This window comes from Genypterus blacodes, unplaced genomic scaffold (genome assembly GCF_046128005.1).
Source record: "Genypterus blacodes isolate CSIRO-AG114 ecotype Tasmania unplaced genomic scaffold, CSIRO-AGI_Gbla_v1 ptg000039l_1, whole genome shotgun sequence".
Lineage (NCBI taxonomy): Eukaryota > Metazoa > Chordata > Actinopteri > Ophidiiformes > Ophidiidae > Genypterus > Genypterus blacodes.
This window is the reverse complement of record NW_027466852.1, coordinates 5,859,207-5,878,494: the sequence shown is the minus strand read 5'-3', so window position 1 is coordinate 5,878,494 and position 19,288 is coordinate 5,859,207. Positions and strand designations below refer to the sequence as shown.

General features: G+C 46.7%; 4 protein-coding genes across 8 annotated transcripts in view; 3 read left to right on the top strand and 1 right to left on the bottom strand.

The window, feature by feature from the left end:
- LOC142996992 (protein sidekick-1-like) overlaps positions 1–6,050 on the top strand; it is a 171,448-nt gene extending 165,398 nt beyond the window's left edge. For 2 of the 3 annotated variants that reach the window (XM_076148140.1, XM_076148138.1), the window contains 6 exons: positions 247–372; positions 859–1,023; positions 1,383–1,520; positions 3,894–4,017; positions 4,142–4,271; positions 4,466–6,050. In XM_076148140.1, coding sequence (XP_076004255.1) covers positions 247–372; positions 859–1,023; positions 1,383–1,520; positions 3,894–4,017; positions 4,142–4,271; positions 4,466–4,771 — 989 coding nt within the window. In that variant the 3' untranslated portion in view covers positions 4,772–6,050. The remainder of the gene's footprint in view (positions 1–246; positions 373–858; positions 1,024–1,382; positions 1,521–3,893; positions 4,018–4,141; positions 4,272–4,465) is intronic. The other variant, XM_076148139.1, reaches the window with a different exon arrangement.
- Positions 6,051–7,120: 1,070 nt separating this feature from the next.
- Positions 7,121–14,307, top strand: LOC142996984 (uncharacterized). Its single transcript, XM_076148127.1, has 2 exons — positions 7,121–7,313; positions 9,422–14,307. Exon 2 carries the CDS (start codon positions 9,474–9,476, stop codon positions 13,341–13,343), a length of 3,870 nt encoding a protein of 1,289 aa, XP_076004242.1. The 5' UTR covers positions 7,121–7,313; positions 9,422–9,473; the 3' UTR covers positions 13,344–14,307.
- Positions 14,308–15,228: 921 nt separating this feature from the next.
- Positions 15,229–18,379, top strand: gpank1 (G patch domain and ankyrin repeats 1). Its single transcript, XM_076147720.1, has 4 exons — positions 15,229–15,966; positions 16,137–16,278; positions 16,370–16,457; positions 17,683–18,379. Exons 1-4 carry the CDS (start codon positions 15,565–15,567, stop codon positions 18,122–18,124), a joined length of 1,074 nt encoding a protein of 357 aa, XP_076003835.1. The 5' UTR covers positions 15,229–15,564; the 3' UTR covers positions 18,125–18,379.
- Positions 18,380–18,782: 403 nt separating this feature from the next.
- The window catches only part of LOC142996700 (cytochrome P450 3A56-like), an 82,797-nt gene continuing 82,291 nt past the window's right edge, over positions 18,783–19,288 (bottom strand). For all 3 annotated transcript variants that reach the window (XM_076147719.1, XM_076147717.1, XM_076147718.1), the window contains exon 15: positions 18,783–19,187. In XM_076147719.1, coding sequence (XP_076003834.1) covers positions 19,068–19,187 — 120 coding nt within the window. In that variant the 3' untranslated portion in view covers positions 18,783–19,067. The remainder of the gene's footprint in view (positions 19,188–19,288) is intronic.

Sequence of the window (19,288 nt, the reverse complement as noted above, 5' to 3'; positions counted from 1 at the left end):
CTGTGAGTGTTGGCGATAATTTCTCCGGTCTTTTAAGCCTGGAGCGTCTGCCTTTCAATCCTCCTGTCATTACCATGGAGTGTTTGAGCCATTTCGTGATCGCTACAAAACTGGGGTCTCAGCCTACTCTGGCTCTGCTTGGCCTGGTGGTAAACATTGCTGGCTTGGTACGGCTCAGTGTGATTCAGCCCCGGAGAGGAAAACAACCATAAGTGAATCAGCTGCTGTCTCCTTTTTTGCCTTCAGGCAGCCCAGGGTCGCCTTTGGAAATGTCCATTACGAAGACGTCCTCTGCCCTGACAATCCACTGGACAGAGGGAGAGAAGGGCGCAGCACCTGTAACTGGATATGTTATTGAGGCACGTCCCTCAGGTAAGCTAAAGCATCAATGTCAAAGGTCAACCATAACTGATTTCACACTCATCATTTCCTCTCATTAATTTTAGTGTTATCCCCTCAGAGGGATTGTTAGCACTACTCTCTAAAACCTTAATGAGTGCAGCTTTGGCCTCGTCAGTCTTTACCTTATTCAGACCTCCCATGCTAATCAAGTCAGTTACACCTTTCTGATGGATTAGCAGAGGTACATGATAAGCATGTATGTAATGGTAACATGTGCAGGGCAGAGCACACTCTAGTACCACTAAAAATAGTAATATTAACCCAACAATGATAACAATAGCTCCATTCATCTGCACCTTCATCATTATACACCCTACAGTACACACTACCTGATCATTTATGCTCTCACATTTTGATATTTGAGAGGATGTAACTCTGCTCTCTCTACCTCTGTCTCCCTCTCTCATTCTCTCTCTCTTTCTCTCTCTCTCTCTCTCTCTCTCTCTCTCTCTCCAGATGAAGGAGTGTGGGACTCCTTCATCAGGACCCTCCCTCCCAGCAGCAGGTCGGTCTCTGTACCTCTGGATCGGCTCAGGTCAGGGGTCAGCTACGAGTTCAGAGTCATTGCTGTCAATAACTATGGTTACGGACACCCAAGTACTCCCTCTGCTGCCCTCGCTGGTATAAATACACACACACACACAAACACACCTACAGTGGGGCTTAGGCTGATCTAATCGACACATTCAGACTTATCCAACTTGACTGATTGGCTTTCTAGTGGGTTCCATAAAAACAATGCAGGGATTGACTGTGAGTGCCGTCTGTGTGTCGTGCTTGTATTTGCTACCATCTAGAGGCTGTTTAAGCAACTACAACTCAGATTGTAGGCTGGTTTGCCATAGATACTGTGTGATAAAGATAAAGTGAAGCTAATGTCCCTGTGGTTCTTCTGTGGTCTTATGAGAGAAATGACATCAGTGTGGTGGACTGGAGGATGACAGTAACAGTATTGTGTTCTCTTGTCTCCGCGCCTGCAGCCCTGTCGGAGCGTCCCTTCTATGAGGAGTGGTGGTTCCTGGTCGTCATGGCTCTGGTGGGCCTCATCCTTATTCTGGTCCTGGTCTTCACGCTGCTCCTTCATGGACACAGCACCAAGTACAAGGCCTGCAGCAGCGGTATGTGCCTGTGCATCTCAGCCCTAATGGGATATTTATAGTGTGGCCCAATTATGACATTTGCAGGCCCGCGACGCCGCCTCAATACTTTGATGGCTTTTTTTGGAGAGCGGCTTTGGGAAAAGGGCACTCATTTTGTGCTCCAGTGCTCCCTAATAGGCAATCATGCTCCCTGCGCTCACGCCTCCACTCGCCTTCAACTATTGTGTTCATCATATCTGTAGCCTTTTTTTTGTTAAATCATAATTTACTCTAAATTATGATTTCACAAAATAGGAAACAAAAATGAGCCGCTAACAGGAATGACCGATCATGTTCCATCAACAAGCATCCTGATGTCTGCGCTGTGATGAGATCTTAATTGATGGCTCTTCACGGCATTTAAGTCCAGCCACACTCATTCATTACATAACTAATAGGTTTTGTGCTCTCGGGGTAACACTGTCCGTGTTCCAGCGCCCCGTATCACAACTCCCAGCCAAATAACTTCCTGAATGACACGGGCAGAGTCGGGAAGGCGTTTACAACTCGTGGGCAGATTTCATGAATGAGTGTTTCCCCCGGCTGTACGCATTTCATTCACACCTCAGAGACTCACGGCTGAGGTTTGATCACAGTATGTACGCGGTCAGCCAGGTCAGATGTTCCCTCCGCTCACATCCAAATGTAGATAACATGTTTGAACGCAGCTCTCTGAACACCAACACTCACTTCTCTGCCTAACAGAGTTGTGACAGAAGTGTAACAAGCATGCGCGTCAACATAAGTCCTGACATGTCCATAAACAAGTTTGCTGCAGATTGCGATAAACACATTCTCTCTATGAGGAGCTGTGAATATGTGTCACAAAAACATGGTGAAGATAAACACATAAATATGCAAATGAGCTCCCGATTATATGCAACAAAAACAGCCTGAGGGACGGAGAGGGACGGCTCCTTGGCTTCAGGCCAAACACTTGCAGCGACACTGGAAGTGTTTTGTGAAGTGTCTGGAATGGAAAGAGTGAGACTCCTAGAGGTCAGACTGTGTTATGACAGCATCATGATGAGTGTGTGGCTCACCATAGGTCCATTTCCCTGGCTGTGATTTTATAATGAAGTCTTTTATCAGCTTCTTACTCTCAGATAAAAGGTCAAACTCTATGTTGTTAGTGTTTTTTTATTTTGACACCAAATTTGAAAATGTTGTTGTGGTTTCAGTAGCAATGACTGCACAAACGTAACGTGTGGTCAAACCTGTGTGTACAGAGTGTGCAGCCAAACATCAGCACCAAAGAGCAAAGAGAAAAAGTAGAGAAGATCATGTTGAAAGAAAAACACTCAAATGCACAATTAAGTTTAATAAATAGAAGTGTCTCTTCTCTAATGGCACACACACACACTATGCATTGCTTTTTGTATTTTCTCCCAGGGCTGCTTGATTGAGCGTCTTGCTGGAATCTTAGATCCAAACGTTTCCCTCCTCCATGGCGCTCCTTCACAAAGTGCTGCATCATGTAGTCTCCTGTATCCACACTTAGCAAATATTTACTACGACTAAGATCAAACACTAATCAGTCTGATGTTGACGCTACAACAACAAAAGATCCGTTGTGTCAGTCGGTAACGTGATGGTGATCCACGTCAGTAATGTGTCACACGTCCACATTGAGAGACGGAGTCGTCTTTGGAGAGCGACTCTGCCTTCTAGTTGGGAGTGAAGCTTTCTCCTCTGAAGTTTGCCTGCTTCATGTCGAAGCCTTCATCCTGTTTACATCATGAGTTTCTCCCTTTTTCCTCTCAGGCATGATGTCATCAGGACTGGGTGCTGTAGGGCTTCCACACTCTCCCGTTTAAGTGTGTGTGTGTGTAGTCAACATTTAGATCACAAATGTTACGTCAAGGTAGTTGTTAATAAGAGTTTCCATGGAAACCTCGACACAAACAGAGGGCAGATGAGAGCGTGAGGGGCTGAGCAGAGCAGAGAGGACGAGCACATGAGGAGCATCTGAGAATCCATTCAACCTCAAGCGTTTTGTCATAATTGTTAACAGCTACAACCTTTCTCCACATTTTGCTTATGACATCACTTCCCATATTTCAGTTTTAGAGTCACTGGTGGATGAATTGGGAAGTCTGTGTGTGTGTGATTATTGCCGTATTATTCATTCAGGTCTAATTTGCTGGTCACAGTCGGGCCTGAGAGAGGAAGTTTAATACCCGGGCCAGTGAAACAGGAGATTGCCTATAAACTCACAGAGAGAGGAACTCACTGCTGCTGCTGTCCCAGATGACATTTTCACAGACATTTCTGCCACCTGTGATTTCATTTTGCTTATCGATCGTTCGAATCTGTGCGAGTTCATTTCCTGGTGTGTTTCCTCTCTTCCAGGGAAGAACAACGTGTCCACCGTGGAGGAGGCTGTGACGCTGGACAATGGAGGATTCACCGCTCTGGAGCTCAACAGCCGAGCGCTCAACACCAAGAACGCCTTCCTGAAGAAGAACGGCACCAGGTGAGCACTTATACACACACACATGCACACCTTCACACCTTCACACACTCACATACATCCCTGACTACATCGAAATACTTTTAATCGTGTTTGTTCAAATGTGTGTGTGTGTGTGTTTATTCAGGTCTCCTCCCAGGCCCAGTCCTGGTGTTCTCCGCTACTCTGATGAAGACATCTGCAACAACTACAATGGAGCAGTGCTCACTGAGAGCACCACACTCACTGAGAAACCCACTGAGGTCTCTGAATCAGAGGTACCTCTCCCTCTCTCTCTCTCTCTTATTGTCAGTGTTAGATGGTTCTTCACGCTCTACGATCAACAATGTTTTCTGCCTCTGTCTGATTGCAAAACATAACCTAACCTAACCTAACCTGTGTGTGTGTGTGTGTGTGTGTGTGTGTGTGTGTGTGTGTGTGTGCGTGTGTGTGTGTGTGTGTGTGTGTGCAGATGACAGACAGTGACTATGAGGATGAGCAGCCCAAGCACTCCTTTGTCAACCACTACATGAGCGACCCCACCTACTACAACTCGTGGAAGCGGCAGCCCAAAGGCCTGAAGGGGATCAGCCCCCCCTTCGGCTACGAGGAGTGTGCCGCTGCAGACACGGAGCCGTACTACCAGACCGTGGTGACCCAGCACACCACAGGCGGAGCGTACACGCCCACCGGCCAGCCCGCGCACACACACGTCAACCCCAACACCAACCCCCCGGGGTCGCGTACCCCCGTCACAGGATTCTCCTCATTTGTGTGACTGTAGAGAGGAAACGTGCACAAAGAGACACGCACACATGTACACACCATGAAGGACGGGGTGGGGGGGCTGTGTGTGTTTGGACCGAGGGAGGGATGAGAGGAGAAGGAGCGGGCGACAGAGGAGGAGCAGAGAGAGACGCCCCTTCACGCCCCAAAGTCTGCACTTCTCACTCGCCCTCTCCCCTCATTAACACAGATCCTCACCCAGCCAAACGGTGTGTGTTGCACTTCTTCTCTTTTGTCACTGTGCACACACACACACACTGCACACTCCTCTGCTCTCGTATACGCACACACATTCACATGGGCATATCCGTGCCTGTATCAGAGACTCTCTAAAGGGAGCGTGCTCATGCACATGGAGGGACTGCTTGTGTCACTTTGTGTCAATGGAGGGGAGAGAATGAACACGGACAGGGAAACCTGGGATTTTCCGCACAACATATCTCTTTTCTATTCTCTGTATCCTCGCTGCACAAACACACACACATGCACACACACACACAAACACACACTGATATGCCATCCCTGTATCATCCTTTCTCTGAGGTTGAGTTGTCTAAAATGAAATGGAAGGAAGAAAAAATAACCCCAAACGGGGGAAGGAAAGGAAGAAGGAAGGAAAGGAGTGTGTGTGTTTTCCAAAGAGCCGTATGTGTTCATTTGGGTCGGAGCTGGAATCTTATGAAAAAAAAAGAAGACCACCATGTTTTTTCCTCTTTCCTGCGTGTCGTCAGCGCTCCTGCAGCCTCCCGAGCCAAACTGCCTGCACTGAGCCGAGCCACACACACACTTGGTCTCATTCAGTTGTGTTAACAGGTTTGTATGTGTGTGTGCGTGTGTGTGCCTGAATGTAAACGCTGCGTGCATACAAGCGTGGGTCTGGCAGTGGGTCTGTGCTCATTTCCTCACCCGTCTCCATCGTTCACTGCTAAGCAACGTGTGTGTCACTGTATGTACGTCTGTGCATATTTTTAAGGTGGATTTTGTACAGGGAAACTCTTTTTACCGGCGTGCTATTGTAAAGTAGTGTGGACAAGTTTGTGTAGTTCAAAATAAACCCGCACTGGAGCAAGCTCGCCTCTCGTGACCTCTGACCTGTCGGCCGGAGGGGAAGAAGAATCTGTTTTGAACGCGGCGCGAATGGACTTTGAAGCGTACGGCCCCACAATCTGAGGGTCTGGCGTCTGTCACACGTGTTCTTTGTACTCCTGTTAAAACAACAAACTAAAGCATCTTTAAGAGTTTTTCCTCATGTATGATTTAAGCATCTGCTCCCCCTCCCCCCGCCCCTCTGCCATGCTTGTTTTCAATCCCTAACAGTGTGTGAATAAACGGTCATTGTTAAACAGCGTGGCTCTGTGTTGTGTTTCACTGCGATCGCGTGTGTCAGTAGAGGTGAAGTAGAGCTGCTGAACTTTAACCTCCAGCGTTAATGCCCCTCATTAAGCTAATCAACAAGCTATTAGTGGTTTATCAGTGTTTCAGTCCAGGGTTCAGGCTGTGAGGATGTGTGATACGTACATTACCATGAATGAAGTCGTGCATTAATAAGTTCTGTGCTTCGCTTTTGTTTCTGGGCCGAGAGCCTCCTGATGTTCTGATGTTCCTGGGATCTGATGGATGCGCTCATCTCATCCACCATATCTGCTCTTGTTCCTCTTCCAGTTCCTAGTAGTTTTCCAGTTTTCCTCCATTGTCAGGATCTTTGTTGACACCTTTAAGCAAAGTTGAAAGTTAAATTGTGATTTTGACTGTACTTTACTTTCCACAGTTAAACCACAATCTACTGACGAGGCAGGACTCAGAGATGGATCATGGTTTGGCTCGCAGGTTGTTGATGTGCTGCTGTTGGTGCTGTTTCACTCAGCCTAGAAACTCTGAGACAAAGGTGAAATTAGATGATAGGTTTTATATTAGAAATAAGATAAAGGAAAGTTGATGTTGGGTAAAATCTTTTTACAACATAAAAAAATACTCATAATCATTTAAACTATAATAACTGAATGGGCTCCTGGTGAAAGAGAGGAAAGAATGAGTCAAACTTAGACACATAAAGTGGTATTATTTAAAGAATAAACAGCTTCAAAGTACCTCCTTTACCACTGTTATGGTGTTACCTTTACTCCCTCTGCTTCTCCACCAGCTGAACTCGATCCACATCTTCATAACAGACCGGAATATTGCATTATTACATTATTATTATTATTATTATTATTATTACTACTACTACTATTCTCAGTAGTAGTAGCACCTTTTCGTCGTGCTGGTTCCTATCGCCCCCCGGACACCAGGGGGCGGTGTGGTGCGGTGATGAGGACCCCTGCTTGCTGTTTGTGGTCTCCGGAAGAAGGAACGCGACCATGGCGGCGTTATTTTCCTCTGCTTGGATTTGGAGCAAAGTGTGTCGGTGTGGCTCATATGTGTCCGCCACCTAACACTAAATAAAAGCGTCACACTCGGTGTTTTCGGTGTTTGGTGTGAATTCTCCGTTATCCCGCTCGGCTGCACGCACGGTGACTTATGAGCCAGTGTGGTCGGTGAGTTTGATCTCCTCTGTGTGTGTACGTGTGTGTGTGTTTGCTCTCCTGTCCTCTCTGATATCACGCTGTCACACTCTGTCACGCTGCAGGACAGTCGCCCCGGTGTCACGTGTTAATGAGTGCCTGCGTAAACTGGTGACATGTAGCATTTAGCTGTCCCCGCTAACGCCTGGTTGCAGTCTTATGCACAACAACAAGTGTGATACAGAGTGAAACTGTGTCACCATCGCCACTTTACCTCCTCTGTAGACAGTCAGCATGTATTTAGCATCATTTGTAGTGGAAGTGTTACAAAGTACAACTCCCAGGACAGCAAAACGCTTCACTCCCCCAGAATTTCACCTTTATTTGTTTGTTTTGTTTGCCTTCAAAATCGCTGTGGTAATTTCCTCAATTTTGCGGCAAATATGGCGATTTGGGCGAAACATTTTTCACTTATTTATATTCACAAAGTTTAAATCAACCTACTTGACAACACAGCCACAAACACCATGTATAGAACAACCTTTCTGCTCTTACATTGCAATTTCTGACATGTCAACATTCGTAGTCACCCCCTAACATTCACATTAGCTAGTTTAACTACATCTACATCTTTTGCTTAGACTGTCTGTGACAAAGTCTGCGCTCCTCTCATCACCCGTCTCCATCGTTCACTGCTAAGCAATGTGTGTGCCACTGTATGTACGTCTTTAAGCTGGATTTTGTACAGGGGAACTCTTTTTACCGGCGCGCTATTGTCAGTAGTGTGGACAAGTTTGTGTAGTTCAAAATAAACCTGCAGTGGAGCAAGCTCGCCTCTCATGACCTCTGACCTGTAGGCCAGAGGGGAATCTGTTTTGGCGTGAATGGACTTTGAAGCGCACGGCCTCACAATCTGAGGCATGACAGCCGGCCCGTCTGTCACACGTGTTCTTCCTACTCCTAATGTATGAATCATCAGTTTACAAATGTTTACGTTACCAACTTTTAAATGAAGTGAAATGAAACCAAACAACATCAGGATTTCTTAAATTCTGTTTTACATTGCAATCAACACGATGCAGCATCACCACGTTTACATAATTTAGATTTGAAATGGCTTGGGTTGATTTGAATCTCTGGATGCTGTGAGTGTGTCAGTCTGCTCAGTCAGGAAGGACTTTCTCACTGTCTCCGCTTTCTCACACGATTTGATCATCTTTCAAATTATTGGGAAATTTGTGCTGTAAACTGCGTGATAATGCAGGATCTCAGAAGTGAATTTGCACTGAATTCCTCGATCACGGAATCACAAACCCTGGAGGGAGTGTTCGCTGCTCCATAATACAAGGGTGTGAGTGTGCAGAGAAGTAGCTGAACAACAGAGTCCACTGTTTACGGACACATTTATTCTTCATAAAAAGATAAAGAGAACGTTTGTTGACACATTGATATAAGAATGTTTACCTTGTCATTGTTGTCGACTGTATACAGAGGCTGTATACTGAGGCTGTATACTGAGGCTGTATAGTGACGTAACTGGAGCTCATGGTGTTTGCTTCTCCGTGTTGGAGCTGCTGGGCCTTGATAACAGCACAATCATTTCTCCAATAAATCAAGAATGCCTCTCTGGCTCGGTGGCCCTGAAGGCCTCACACAGTCGGCCTCAGCGAACCGATCATTGATAAATTGTTTTTGGAAAAATTGTTTTGGAAACTTGTCAGTGTGAAGGAAAATGACTAAAAAATGTCCTTTGGGGAAATGAACTCCTGACCTCTGGGTTGGTTTGTTTTCAGACCCAGTTGAGTTCAGTCTTGCCAAATCACCATCTAATTGATCTATTTCTACACTTACAGAGGCCCAATCTCAGCTATTAAATATAAATATATAACTTGTCCTACTACGATCCTAACCCAGTTGTCCCGTGTGTGAGCGATGCAGGGAACAGAGCTGTGCCGGTGTCACAGCTTCTCATCTGCTCTGCATGTCGGCCCTGTTTCACTCATCAGCTGCCGTGATGAAAGCGGGACAAGACGTGATGACGTGAGGCCAAACCCCACGCAGCAGATTATCCTACTGACATGCTGACATGCTGATGACAGACTTGACTGAACCTGAAATTCATTTATATTTGTGTCTTTCAGGGTTTTCTCATGATTGAACCGTTGTGAAAATTAAGGACCAGATCCACCCAGGATGGATGAAGCGCCGATAGAGTGGGATGAGGAGGTGATGAAGCAGGACTCCTCCTCAGAGCTGCTCCCTGAGCCTCTGCTGATCATTCTATCTCCTCCCCCGCCTTTCTTACCGGCCCCAGGCGAGCAGGCCATGTCGTGGAATAAATGGCAGAAGTCTTTTGAACACTATCTCAGCGGGCCGGGCGACACCGAGTTGGGCGATTCTACAAAGTGTGCACTGCTACAGAACTGTCTGGGCCAAGAGGGACAACGTGTCTACACGGTGCTGCTCCAAAGTGGAAACACTTACCCAGCAGCCATCTCAGCGCTCACAGCTCACTTCACCTCTGGACACGAGCTGCAAACATGTCGCCTTGCGTTCAGGCAGAGGGCTCAGTGTTCTGGGGAGACCGTAGAGCAGTTTGTCTGTGCATTAGAGGAACTGCTGAGGCCGTGTGAATATGGATGCTCGCAAGACGGACTTGTCCTCAGTCAGCTGATTGAGAAAACCAACTGTGCACAGCTCCGAGAGAGGCTGCGGCTAGAGGAAGACACTCTGACCCTGGCCCAGGCGTTGGTCATCGGTAAAGAGGTGGAATCTGCATCCTCTGGTTGTCAGGTGGACAGTGTTGATAGTTTAAGCTGCCCTGTAGAGGGGCGGAGCAGAAGACCTCGACGTGGGCAGACCAGGGCAAAGCTCAGAGCACAATCGGCCATAATCCTCTCAAAGTCATCGCGACAGAAACGTAACTCATTTCATATACAGGATGTGAGTTTGGACGGTACACACCAAGCTGTTCAACCAGCGGTCAGAAGAGGAAGACCTCGAAAACTGAAACCATGTTCAACTTTAACCCCGTCGGATTCCTTTGAGCCCCAGAACAGCTACGGTGACACCGAGTCCGCCCCGGTTTGTATTCAGGAAGTGAGTACAGACGGCGTAGGAGTGAGCAGAAGAGGAAGGCCGCGACGTGGAGAGAGAAGACTGAACCAGCGCTCAACTACGGCCCCACCGGACTCATCAGGGCCCAAAGATAACACGTATGATATGGAATCCACAGCAGGTTGTTTACAGGAAGCCAGTCTAGACAGCATGGATGTTCCTGTTCAACAAGCCGTCAGAAGAGGAAGACCTCGGAAACTGAAGCCGTGTCCAGCTGTAACCCCGTCAGACAGCTCTCAGCCCCAAAACGGCTGTCATGACAACGAGCCTGCACCACTGAATATGCAGGAAGTGAGTCACAGTGTAGAGGGTCCTATCCAAAGAGTGAGCGGGAGAGGAAGACCTCAACGTGGGGAGGAGGGGGCGAAGCACTCTGCTCTAATCCCCTCAAACTCATCCAGACACAAACGTAGCCGGTGTGAAAAGGAATCGGCTCTGACCGAGTCTACAGCAGCTGATTTACAGGAAGCGAGTGAAGAGCGGCCTGTCCGTAGAGCGGTCAGAAGAGGAAGACCTCGACGTGGCGCGGCAAAGACAAAACTAAAACCACAGTCAACTCTGACCCCATCAAACCCTCCTGCAAACAAAGACTTCTACTACAGCAACGATAAACTGTACTACAGCGATGAAGATCACACTGACAGGGCCGATGAGACAGACACCGGAGTTGTCGAAGCTCGATGTGATGCTTCTGATGAGGAGGCATCATCATCATCATCATCCTCAACATCATCATCATCGTGGAATACAGAAAAGGAGAGTGGCAACAAAGCAAGTGTCTGTACTAAACGTAGGAAGGGGCCTTTATGTCCCATCTGTGTCGATAAGAGGTTCAGAGACGCAAACAAGCTGGAGAGACACATGAGGACGCACACAAAGGAGAAGCCCTTCGTCTGCCCTGTGTGTGCCACCACCTTCAGCCAGTCCTACCACATGACCAGACACCTGAGGAACCAGCACGGTGCAGCTCAGCACGTCTGCACCTCCTGCGCCCAAAGCTTTGGAAGCTACACAGAGCTCAAAGCTCACAAGGTGACCCACGCCCCCCTCAAGACGTCTGTCAGATCCCCCGTCTGTGGGCAGGATGTCCAGGAGAACAGTGAGTGTTCTGATCACAGCGCAGGAGGTTCACAAGACAGAGTCAAAAAACAAGAAAACGTGGAATCGAGTAACAAAGACAGTTGTAGTGATGAGGAGCACTGCCATGGTGGGAGTGAAAAAGAGTTTAGCCATGATGAAGAGGATGCTGAGGGTCAGCAGGCTCCTTCAGCCTGTGGCAGTGACCATGCCGAGGACAAAGAGTCGGAGGTTGATGTGAAGACAGAAAACATTGACTGTGATGTGGTCAAACGTCACGATGGTGGGAAAGAAAAGATGGTGACAAAGAGCAAACGAAAGGGACACTTCTGTCCCATCTGTGTGGATCGACGCTTCAGAGGGCCAAGCAAATTAGCCCGACACATGAGGACGCACACAAAGGACAAACCCTTTAACTGTCCGGTCTGTGCCATCACCTTCAGCCAGTCCTACCACATGACCAGACACCTGAGGAACCAGCACGGCTTAGGTCAGTACATCTGCACCGACTGTGGGAAGATTTTAGGCAACTGGTTGGAGCTCAACGCGCACAAGAAGACCCATCTAGGCGAAGGACTGATATGTCCCCTTTGTGATAGACAGTTCAAGGCAAAGAGCCTGTTGGCAAATCATATCAAAACACACAACAAGGTCAAGTCCAGCCCTCAGCCCGTCAGCTGCGCCGAATGCGGCAAAGTGTTTGGTCGAATGTATCATTTGAAAAGGCATTTAGAAACCCACCGCAAATCCACAGATATCGACAGCTACAAGTGCCCCAACTGTCAAAGGAGCTTCTCTGTCCTGGAAGAACTCAGCAAACATCTGGAGAATCATTTAAAGGAAATGAGCGGGACTTGTCCAAAATGCAACAAAAGCTTCAGTTCCCCGGAGGAGCTGGAGAGCCATGTGGAGGTCCACCAAAAGTCCTATTTCTGCAGCACCTGTGGGAAAAAGTTTAAGGTGGAGTACGCATGGAAGAAACACGAGCAGGGACACAAACAGCAGCAGTTTTATTGCTCCTTGTGTCAGAAACACTTCCTCAAGCTTTCCCACTACAAGAGACACATGCAGGCCCATGAAAAGCGTGAATCCAAGTGTCCACACTGTGACCGCATCTTCCTCAAGTTAACTGCCTTTAAGTTTCACCTGCGCACCCACACTGAGGAACGACCTCATCAGTGCTCCTGTTGTATTGAAGCCTTCACAGAGAAGGAGGATCTGGAGCAACACTGCATGAGACACAAAAAGTTCAGGAAAGAGAGGCCGTACTCGTGTAGCCGGTGCGATCACGCTTTCTCCACGCTCCCGGAGTTGACGGAGCACTTGAGGTCGCACGCGGGGGAGCAGCCACTGAACTGTCCCGAGTGTGGCAAGACTTTCCTCAACAAGAACAAGCTGGAGAAGCATTTCAGCATCCACACGGGGGAGAGGCCTCACCTCTGCTCCGTCTGCGGCAACGGCTTCCCGTCCGCCGCCAGCCTGAAGCTCCATGTGCACATCCACACCGGAGAGAAAGCCTTCACCTGCTCCCAGTGCAGTAAGAGCTTCAAGTCGGCCAGCGGGCTGCGGTTGCACAGCCGGCAGCACATGGCGGTGAAACCCAGTTACCCGTGTCGCGAGTGCGGCAGGAGCTACGGCCGCTTAACGGAGCTGAAGATGCACCAGCGCTACCACACGGGAGATAAACCCTACATCTGCACCTGCTGTAACAAACGCTTCATCAGCAACCACAAGCTGAACGTGCACATGAGGTGTCACACGGGCGAGAGACCGTACACCTGTCCCCACTGCGGACAGACATTTACACAGACTGGGGACAGGAACAGACACATGAATAAATACCACCAAGTCTTCAGCGTGGTAGTATGACTCTGGAGGTTTGCGTGTTGTTCTCTGAGGACCATTCCATGAGAGACCTTTTCTACGTTTGAGGCCGTACACTACAAGGGTTTTTAGACCAAGCAAAGCTGTCAGTTCGTCCAGTGTAATGACTTTATTTTATATTATTATGTTTATATTGTTGTTGAGTTTACATTGTGGCCTGTGGTAACGGCTCCCAAGCTGTTTGGAAACCTCATTTTCAGTTGATTTTCCAACTCAATCCGCTTTTTTCCACACAACTGTAGAGCTTGACATGTTGTTTCTCTTCTTCTCCTGCATTTCTGCTCATAACTATCATAAACAAACCATTAACGTATCATAAAGCATTAGTAGCTTAGAAGTAGTTGTCTAGTGTCGGTTAGTCTCTGTATTAAAACACTCGGCATTACATTTGGAAGTTGATGCAGGGTCCAGTTATGTGTTCCTAGAAAGGGCCCTCTGACCTCTGGTGCTAACTTCACTTCACTTCATGTTAATGGCCTGAAACTGGCAAAACCATTATGTTGAAGAGCTGGAATACAATCAAAATAAGACACTTAGCTTTGTCTTAGTTTAAAAATGTGATTTTGGCAGTGTCTTTACAACACTGTTGGACTGACATGTATAAGACAGTAGTATGTTCATTTACTACACGTTAACTGAACAATACAGTACATTATGAAGTTAAATGCATAGTATAGTGTATACTATCAGTATTTGTATGGATTTGGGACTCTGCTTTAATCTCTCCTGTGCTCTGTCGCCCTTCTGCACCTTAGAAACGCCGCATGTGGCTCTGGACGTGGTTTATCCTGGTGTCTGGCTCACCTTGACCCTTAATCTGCTCATTATGCAATGTTAGAGCTGTTTGTTTCTTTTCTCTTTCTGCAGCCTCATCGTTTATTTAGGCTTCACTGTCAACTAAGCATTTTGTTACAGTATTAAGAAAACTGCTTTAGAAATAAAAAAAACTGTCCATTCTGTTGACTGACCAATTTGTTATTAAAGAAGTAGTTAACATTTTTGCTACTCAGTTAAAACCCATTCCTTACATTGGACTGAATAGGAGGAATATGCAGCGTTTATTGCTTAAATCATGTTATGTTATGGGGTCTGTACAGTTGTTTAGTGTGTAAAAATAAATGGTCTATCTATACAGTAGACAAGAATATCTGTAAATTATTTGAATATTGTTAATTAACCGAATCAAGCTTTGAGGCCACTTGCATTTAACTGGATTTTTAGATGAGAAATACTAATAACATAACGTCCACGTCAGATTTGGAGAGTTTAAGGTTACTCAGTAAACCAGTTATCTTCATTATTCTCACTTCAGGCGGCAGGATTACCAGTTGTTGTGGTTTAGCCATAATTATCTTTAAGGCGTGGTTTTCCTGTTGTGTTGTATAGACAATGCAGAAAATATTACAGCCTTGCTATATATAATTGTTGTTCAAATTAGCTTTTGATTCTGCCAAACGTCACTTTGATTATAGATATTAACAGGCATTTTTGATACCTTGTCTAAATGAAAACAATTTGTCTCATGATTTATTAATTTATCTGTCGTCCGTCTGTTTGTAAACGTGGAAGATAGCAAAAGAGCATTGTGGGACATAAAACAGGACCTATTTCAATTATTACTAAAAATCTGTCCTTAAGGTGATCCTTTAAAATCTAGTCTGATAGCATGTGTGTAGTGGAATCAAGTTCAATATACTGTAAAATGTACTTTTAGTTTATTTGACAATTGTGACACAAAATTGCGGCAGAGCATTCATTTATTACTTAAAATAAAATGACGGATTGAAAGTGGACAGATTGAAATCTACAGTAAAATGGGGACTTTTGTTTACGCGCTGTGTCCTCCTGGCCTATAGGTGGCAGCACACATTTTACCAGTCAATGAATCGAACGCTACCGATTGCAAAACGGAAACAAACCTGTGTTAGTGGAACGTTTGAGCTCCTACAGCCAGAGGAATATGCGGACATTCGAGTGATATTTGCGTCGTCATATTGTTTTAAACGACTTATGGAATGATAACTTCTACGAAACACCTACCGCTGGCTCTCAAGTATCTACGCGCTAAGGCCAATGTTACTTCTCTAAGCTAGGCTAGGCTAGTCTATCTGAACGTAACCGTGTACTCTATTATACATCTAGAAGCTTAATTAGAAGTGTTAACATCTTCACCCTGCCGTGTCTGGATCCTTTGGGTGAGCTGAAGATGAAGCCTCTAAACTACTTTACTCCTGCCAGCGAGCGGGATGTTTTCAGGACAGAAGAGCCGCGACCTAGCAGCTCCCACACACACAGCGAACTTAGCGGGCAGGAGGCCAGACACTTCTATGAAAGCATAATGAATGATGATGATGAAGATAGGGGTCGACCAGAGGAGCTGCGGAAGGCTGTCCACAAGAGGAAAGAGCGGAGGAAGAACAACAGAGCAGCGAGGGGCAGAGTCAGCGATGGAGGGGTGCGGGGGAACACAGCAGCTCCTAGAGACACCCAAAGGTGCTCAGAGAGATCCATGGAGCTGCTGGGGCTCAGACTGCTGCGATGCGCCCACGAAGGGGACATCTCTGGGCTGAAAGAGCAGCTCTCCAGGGGGGTGAACGTCAACTTCCAGGTAGAGTATCCGCCATGATTGTGTTTGGGTGAAAGAGAGAGAGTCTGGAGTCACTGTGTACAGTTGGGCTCATCAGTCATCAGTGGATCTGGTCTTTGTTTGACATCTAAAAAGAGACAAGAGTTAGGTTGACCTGCCTAATGTATCTATCCATAATGTTTTCGTTCCAGGACAGTTTCTTCTGGACGGCTGTGATGTGTGCGAGCTGCTCCGGTCAGCAGGCCGCTGTGAGGCTGCTGCTGCAGCGAGGAGCAGCCTGGGTGGGCGTGGTGGACACACAGGGCAGGGACGCCAAGGATCTGGCATTAGCAGGTAAAGCCGCGCACAGGGATCACCCTCAAGATCACACAACTGTGTTTCTTTTACTGTTTGGTTGATCTTTTTTTGTTTGTTTGCCCTCCAGGGGGCCACCATGGTGTGTTGGAGGAGTTGGAGAGCAATGGGACGCGAGCACAGAGAGACCACACTCTCTCTGTGCAGTCTCACAGCAGGTTAGAACACTCACTGGTGTGCGTGTGTGTGTGTGTGTGTGTCCCTCTAGCGTTAAACATGCTGTTATAATAGAGTTAGTTATAATAGAGAGGAATACAGAGACATTGTTAGAACAACAGAATGGTGAGTTTATTCCCTATGTATACACCTAAGCCCGGGTGGGGAGCGCACCCAAAACAACAACAAGAGACTCACTGCCTCCCCTCTCACTACTGAACCCCTCCCTGTCTCTCCCTGGACAACAATTAGGGGTGCGACCTCCCCCACGCGTGCTCGTGATGGGAATTTCGGCTCTTTTTAGTGAGGCAGTGGCTCAGGTCACAAGGAGAAGTCGGCTCTTTGGGCTCTTAAACCGCTCTTTGTTTGACCTTTTCTGCCTCTGATAATTCAGCAAATTATCAAATTTAGTGCTGCTTTGACCTATGATTAGTATGTGTGCACATGTATCACTGACATTATTCAATGTAATGATACCAAACTTTATTATTTCCAGAATACCTTCATTTTGTTATTATTTAATTATATTATATTTGATTATGTGCTGCATTGTCACTAACACAGCACACTAACACACTAACACTCTTTTGCCACTCTTAGCAGTTCCATTGCCAAGTTCTGAAGTGTGTCTGTCACTTAACTCAAAACAGTCCAGAAGACACGACAGCATTTTAGATTTTTCTCTAAAGTAGGGCTGGACGATACTCCAGACTCCAGTGAATACAGGGCCAGTATTGTCGGATCCCGATACCTTTGTAATTGCACAAATGAACTGAGCAAAGTGACTGCGACACTTTGAGTCGGTTCGTTTGCAAAGGACACATCACTAACACTGCGTGTGTATGTGTGCGTCCAGGGTGGTACAGTACAATTTGTATCGATCAATGGCAAGAAGGCTCTCACATTGTTGTCGATTTCTAGCACAAATTGGTTTAAGCAGGCCGGTGTTTTTTCCTGTTAAATTCAGCGATCCGTCCATATTTGTACCAATATTCCACGGGCCGCATTAAAAAGCACAACAGGCCGCATGTGACCTGCAGGCTGTAGTTTGCCCACCCATGCTCTAGTGTGTAGTGGAGAGCAAACACACCAACGTGTTGCAGTGGAAGCTTGACATGAGTGAAAAATTGTGACATTACATTTTGTGAATTAATGGCGGCTTTAGTTTTAGCCAGCTTGTCTCTCCTGAGTCGTTTACTCTCTGCTTCTCATTGTGTGTGTCTGCAGTGCCTCTGACCTTCAGCGGTGTGAAGTGTGCGACTGCCAGTACAGCGGTGGACTGTCGTCACACCTCTCCTCCACTCTGCATCAGTTCAGTCTTCGACGTCCCCAGCCGACCCCCTACTACTGCCTCCCCCCTTCCAGCGCCAGCTACAAGATGATGGTCCGTTGCGGCTGGAAACCAGGCGGCGGTCTGGGGCCTGAGGGGGCGGGTCCTCAGCAGCCCGTAGCTACGGTGCTAAAGAGGGACCACGGCGGCCTGGGATACGGCGCGACGAAAAGAGCCAAAGTTACTCACTTCCCAGCCAAGGATCGGAACGCGGTAAAACTACCAGCGAAAGAGAAACAGTTTAGGTTAGGAAGAGGAGAGAGGAAAGAAGAAAGCAGGAGAAAGAAGGAAATGGACACAAACTGGGAAAGAGACTTCCGTGCCTCTTTTTATCTTTGACATTGGCTGACAGAATGAAGTCACCACACCGGACTGAACAGATTCATAATGAGGACATGTTGTGAGGCGCACTGCGTTCACTCACAGGTTTGCTATCTTTTGAACATTCGACTGTTTTCTAGAAATCGTACAAATGTGTTTTAAAGCACAGTATAAGGAACAGAATCTACCTCAAACACTTTACTTCCTTGGAATAAGTCACAGCATTGCCTATAGGTTATGTCATAACCAAATAAAGGGAGCAGATCAATCTTAGCTAAACTATGTTTGTCAGTATTTCCTCTCCACACATTGTTTACTTGCCTGTTTTTCACATCTGTTATAGAATCTGTCAGTCTCATTAGTCACACAACAACAGCACACAAACACGTATGAAGCATAATGCATTTTATTACCTGGGAGAGCAAAGATTTTGGCTCCAATATGAAACGGATAGTTATCTTTTAATGTCTAGTTATTGCAGCAATGGTTTTAAAGGTCACATTAATAAGATAGTAAACCTTTGTGATTGTAGAATAATGTTACGTAAGCACACCAAAGAATGTGACCTCCTGCCTACATCCAGAGCCACGAGGACTTTTCCCCTCATTTAACCCCACCACGTGCACAAACATGTGACTCGTCTGACACTGATAAGAATGAAAGCTGCACCTAAAAGTACCTTTTCAACCTTTATTGCTGGGCACATAGATATGACCCATATCAGAGATCTTTACGCCCCTGTGAGCCTCACATCCTCAGGCAGGTCCATCAACCACAATCACATTAACATGAGGATACTCTGCACTGCTGGATTAACAGAAACCAATCTACACTAAGAATCAAACAGATGGAACCAGAAGAGAAGCACATTTTCATCATCCTGCTAGTTAATGAACTGATCCTGGCTCCATCACATTCTCATGATATACCTGAAGAAATAACCATTGATTGTTGTAATCCGTCAGCATTCTACTTTGCCGTCGTCATCCGTGTTTTCGGAGGCGCAGGAACGCGTCACCAGCTTTAGTTTGATTGGCCGTAGGGGTCCGACCAGACCCAAGTGGTCCATCTCTAAAGGGATCTGAGGAGTGACCAAGTTCACAGAATCAGCATATAAGGAACTTCTCACTCTATCTGATATGATGCCAGCAGGCGTCTTCACGCTGCATATATAATGTATAA